This window comes from Xiphophorus hellerii, chromosome 19 (genome assembly GCF_003331165.1).
Source record: "Xiphophorus hellerii strain 12219 chromosome 19, Xiphophorus_hellerii-4.1, whole genome shotgun sequence".
NCBI classification, from domain to species: domain Eukaryota; kingdom Metazoa; phylum Chordata; class Actinopteri; order Cyprinodontiformes; family Poeciliidae; genus Xiphophorus; species Xiphophorus hellerii.
Window position 1 is genome coordinate 3,905,970 of NC_045690.1, and position 5,517 is coordinate 3,911,486.

At 37.4% G+C, this 5,517-nt stretch overlaps 1 protein-coding gene across 1 annotated transcript; it reads left to right on the forward strand.

Annotated features, from left to right (window-relative positions):
- The first annotated feature begins 332 nt into the window (after window positions 1-332).
- dio3a (iodothyronine deiodinase 3a) lies at window positions 333-1,938 on the forward strand. Its single transcript, XM_032546407.1, has one exon. It carries the CDS (start codon window positions 776-778, stop codon window positions 1,565-1,567), a length of 792 nt encoding a protein of 263 aa, XP_032402298.1. The 5' UTR covers window positions 333-775; the 3' UTR covers window positions 1,568-1,938.
- The last annotated feature ends 3,579 nt before the right edge of the window (window positions 1,939-5,517 follow it).

Genomic DNA, 5,517 nt, shown 5'->3' on the forward strand with positions numbered 1-5,517 from the left:
TTCCTGTTTTTTCAAGAATTTGTCTGAGATTACGCTCAAAATTTCTGAATTCTCCGGCAGAAATTTGCTACTTTAATTTTGCATGTTTGCTGTATTAAAACAGATTCCTAGTCTTCAGTTTCTTTGGGCTCGATTGAATAAATTTATTTTCAATAATAAGAACATGATTTTGGTCATTTTGTTTAAAATATTTTCTATATTTAGCCAAGTTTAATAAAGAGTAAAAGCTGATTTGGGAGAAGCAGAAGCGGCTTTTCAGTAAAAGTCTTTTTACATTTTGTTAAAACTTGGTTTTAAAGACAAATACTTTGTGTTGTACTTTACATTTTCCTGTGTCAGAAAATTATGTTTTTACCCTGATTGCAAATTAAAAGTCTCCATCTTGATCTACAGGCCAAATTCGTATTATGTTTGAATTGCAGTTGGTTCCCGCAGGAATTCAGTCCAAGGACCACAAATGGCCCCCGGGCCGCACTTTGGACACCGGTGGAGTAAGTAGAACTAGTTACTTCACAACTCTGCTCTACCTTTCGCCTCCAAAGTGACATGAATTGATTTTTCCTGTTAGTTTGTTTAATACTTCCGCTCCCATCCCGCCTGGACGACAGCAGGTAATCCCCGCCATGTGAGGCCTCGGCCCCGGTTCGGAGGCGGGCTGTGATCCATTCAAATGTGCCAAAGCTATAAAAAGGGGCGGGAGACGGAAATAACCTAACTTCAACTCAGAAGCCGGTGGCACAGCGCGCAGGGCCGTGCAGGTTATCATCAGAAAGTGATGATGAATACAGTCAAAGCTGTGAAAAACGCGGCGGTTTGTTTCGTCCTGCTGCCCCGCTTCCTCATGGCAGCTGTAGTTTTCTGGCTGCTGGACTTCTTGTGCATCAGGAAGAGGTTTTTCTTCAGGGTGAAGGAGCAGGGAGGCGATGCCATTGATCCTCCAGTGTGCATTTCGGACTCCAACCGGCTCTTCAGCTTGGAGTCGCTGAAGGCCGTCTGGCACGGCCAGAAGCTGGACTTCCTGAAAGCGGCGCACCTCGGACGCGGAGCGCCCAACACAGAAGTTGTGCGCCTGGAGGACCGGCAGCACTCCCGCATCCTGGACTTTGCGCACGGCGACCGGCCGCTCATCCTCAACTTCGGCAGCTGCACCTGACCGCCGTTCATGGCGCGCCTGAAGGCTTTCCAGGAGGTCGCGCAGCTGAACGCGGACATCGCGGACACCGTGGTGGTGTACATCGAGGAGGCGCATCCGTCCGACGGCTGGACGAGCACCGACGCGCCCTACCAGATCCCGACGCACCAGAGTCTGGAGGAGCGGCTGAGCGCGGCGCACCTGATCCACCTGGAGGTGCCCGGCTGCCGGGTGGTGGCGGACAACATGGAGGACTCCTCCAGCGCCGCGTACGGGGCGTATTTCAACAGACTGTACGTCCTGCAGCGGGGCACGGTGGCGTACCAGGGCGGCCGGGGACCGGAGGGTTACCGGATCTCAGAGCTCAGAGCCTGGCTGGACCAACACCGGAAAGCGCTGCAAAAAACTGAGAGCAGTCTGGCTTTAAACGTGTAAAATAACTCTGTTTTTCTCTTTGCATCTATAGTTAAAGCGTATTTATTATTATTATTTTTGTATTATTAGAGTTTTGTGAAGACTCGGAGCGGCGCGCATCTCTCGGTATTGTTGTGAAGTTCGGTTTTTAAATGGCTCCAGTCCAGGAAACCGGTGCTGATGTTTTTGTACCAGTGGATCAGCTGCTCTGCTCTCAGTCTTGCATGCGTATTTCTCTAAAAATATTTTTGTTTTAATGATATATTTTTTTAGTTTTCTGTTTCTTTTTATTCTCACACAGGTTTAATTATTGTTGCCTATCTTGTATTTTGATGTTTATGCAGAAGACAAAGGATCAGATTTCCTCTAAAATAAAGCACAACTTACCCGCATTTAGTAGTTTATTTCCGGTAATTCATTTTCTGGAGGCTGTGAAATCCTTCCTAGGTGGAAAACTATATATTTTTTAAAAGAATGCAATATTTTCTATATAATTTGAGCCAATTTATAAGGTGAAGAGCAACGCACACTGCAAAAACACAAAATCTTACCAATTATTTCTGTCTAGTTTCTTGTGGAAGTATCTTATTACACTTAAAATAAGACAAAACTGACTTATAAGTAACTTTTCAAGATACATTTTGATGAACAATCACTTATTACTGGCAGATTATTTCACATTTTTACACATTTTAAGTGAAATAATCTACTAATGATACAAATACGTTTTAAAATTAATATTAAGAAATTATTGGCTTAAAACAAGCTCATATATGCCACTGAAAAGTTATTTATAAGTTAGTTTTGCCTCATTTCAAGTGTTTTAACATATTTACAGGAGAAACTAGACCAAAAATACTTGGTAATAATTTATGTATTTTGCAGTGCAGTTCTCTTTCTGTCACATTTATCAGGATAAAACATTGAATGTCTCTTTGTTTTTAACCATATGCATTATTAGATTTGTTTTGTGTCTCAGTAAAACTCATATTTTAATAAAAAGTTATCACCTGAAGGAACAAATTGCCTAAAGATCTTAAAAGATTGTAAAAAAAAAAAATGCTTGTGAGGAAAATATTAAAGAACAAAGAAAGAGATTCTGTAACATAAATGTTAAAAACATTGAACAGATGAAGCATAAACATGTCCAGAGTTGCAAACAAAATGTGGATTTTAACTCTAAATAGAACAAAATCTTGTAAATCTTGTTCTTTAGATGTTAAAATCAGTTGTAAATCAATTTTAATGCAAAATGCAAAACTTCCAAACAGATTTTGGCAAAAAGGTTCATTTAAGGTTTAAAATAAAGTCTGAAAGATTCAAAGAAATGAGCAGAGAAAGGCTGGATAATAATGAAAGGTGAAGTTTTAAAAAGAGGCACCAAAAATTGGAGCTATTTAAGAAATGAGGCAGATTTAAAAGCTGTAAATCAGAAGGAGAAAATGGTTTTACAGTGAAGTCTATTAGATTAAATATGTGCATTAAAACTGAATATTTAAAAGCATCAGGATTAAAATGTTGGCCTTTAAATTCAGATTTTGTGCCCAGGTCCGCTTTGCGTCTAGCAGCGCCCCTGTTCTCCAACACTTCTCAAACTCTGCTGTGTTTTTATATTCACCTACAGGCAGATAATCTCACTTTATCAGATTAATCTGGATTATATTTCTGTTCATAAAGGTTTAATTTTCTCACATCCATCACACAGCAGAAGTTTCTCAGTCTAATACATTTTTATTTGTGTTTTTTCTGCTGAATATTCACAATAATTCCTGTACCCGGTTTTTATGTTTCTGTAGAAAAAGATTTCATTCAGATTTTCAGAAGCTGGAGGGAAAATTTCTTCCTAATGCATTCAGATAAGACATAAATAAAACTCAACAGAGGAAAATGTTCAGAAAAAACTCATAAACATGAAGATAAAAGCCAAATAAGGACATTGAACATCTAAAACTATGACCAAAACTGTTTTTATTTACTTTTACCAACAGAAATGCTCTTTAGTTCATGATGCTGGAAGGAAATGTTTCCTCAGAAGTTAATAGAAAACTATTGAATATCAAATTTTCTCTGTGACTGCAGAACAAAAGAGATGTTTTGTTTTACAGTTTAAGCTGCAGCTGCTGAGATCATAAACCAGAGGAAAACATTTTAATACGCTTTGGTTTAGACCTGAAGTATTCATGAATTTTCATTGAAAATCAAGAATAATGTCAGTTCAAACAAGAGTTTTACAAAAACCTCTTTACTCATTCATTCATTTATAACAAAACATTTTCCTATGAAGAGTTATCTACTTAATACAAGCCCCTACATTTGGGTAAAAAGTTAAATACAGGTTAGTTTTGTCTTATTTCGAGTGTACTAAGATATTTGTGCTAGAAAATAGACCAAACATACTTGGTAAGATTTTGTTTTAAACGCAGCTTGTTATGGTAACAGGGCCACTGCACACAGAAAAAGAGTCAACTTCCTCCAAAAACTCAAATTTTGAAATCAAACTCTGGAAAAAAACAAGTAAATTTCTGAGTTTGAAAATTCTAAAATTTTCTAGAAAATAATTAGGAAATTTCTGATTTCAAAAGTTGAAAATTTTCTAGAAAAGAACTGAGAAACTATGACGTTAATCTAAGAAATTTTCAGCAAAAAACTGGGAGGTTTGAGCTTGAAAAGTTGAAGATTTGTTAGAAAAAACTGAGAAATGTTTTAATTTAACCTCAGAAATTTTCTAGAAAACTCTGAAATTTTCTGATTTACAAAATAGATTTTTTTAAAAGTGTTTTGAAACGCAAAAAATACTAATTATTTTCTAGAAGATTTCTGAGTTTAATCTAAAAAGTTTCATAGTTTTTTTTAGTACATTTTTTACTTTTGAATTTCTTTTTTTTTTTTTTTTAGCATTTCTCGGTTTTTTTCTTGCAAATTATAAACCTTTTAAATGCAGAAATTTTGCATTTTTTTCTAGAAATTTTAGAGATTAATCTAAAAATTTCTGAGTTTTGTTTCTCGTAAATTTTAAGACTTTTGAAGCTTGAATTTGTTTTGTTTTTAATAGAAAATTTCTGAGATTAATCTAAGAGTCTCAGATTTTTTTTCTAATAACAATTTGACATTTCTAACTCATAAATTTCTAAGGTGTTTTCTAGCAAAAATTTGAGATTAAGCTAAAAATTTCAAATTTTTTCTCTTGCAAATTTTTGAATTTCGAATTCATTTTTCTAGCAAATTTCTGACATGAATCTCAAAATTTCATGAGTTTTTTTCTTCAAAAGTTTTGACTGAAAATCAGAAATTCCCAACATTTCTCTAGAAAATTTTTGAAATTAATCTCAAAACGTCTGAGTTTTGGGGTGGAAATTTGCGCCATAATTTACCCTATAACGCTCGGTTGTATCTTAAGAGTATTTCTCTGAATATTTAGCAAATATTTTGTGTTTTCAGGTAGAGAAATCCTGGTTTGACCCGCCTGCGGGTGAATTTTGTCGCCCTGGGTCGGAGTGGGAGCCGTTTTGCTGCTGCTGTGACAGAAACGAGCCGCTCCGCTGCTGTTAGCGGACATGTTACCGGTCTTACTTTCAGGTCCACCAAGTGACCTGAGTTTACGGCCCATCTGGAACAGATTTAAGGCAGAAACACAGAGTATTTATGTGGAGCTGACAGCTGACCGAGGGGTACCTGCCTGGATGAAATGTGGCCTGCGCCCCTGAAAATGAACCCAACAGGAATTCTTTGGATCTGAATTCCTTCCATGTGTGATTTTCCACGGATGTTGAGCCTCATCTGTCTGCGGAGAGCCGAAGGGAACAAAGGGTTAAAGGGTCTCCAGCTTGGGGGGAGCTTTAACTTTTGCTGTTCTGTTTTACTTTATGACTCCGGGTCTGCTGAGATGTTTTTTTCTTTCCTTCTCAGCCTCTCTGGTCAGCTTTGAAGGTGAGGGCCCCTCTCTCCCCAGGGTCATAACTCCATAAATGAAT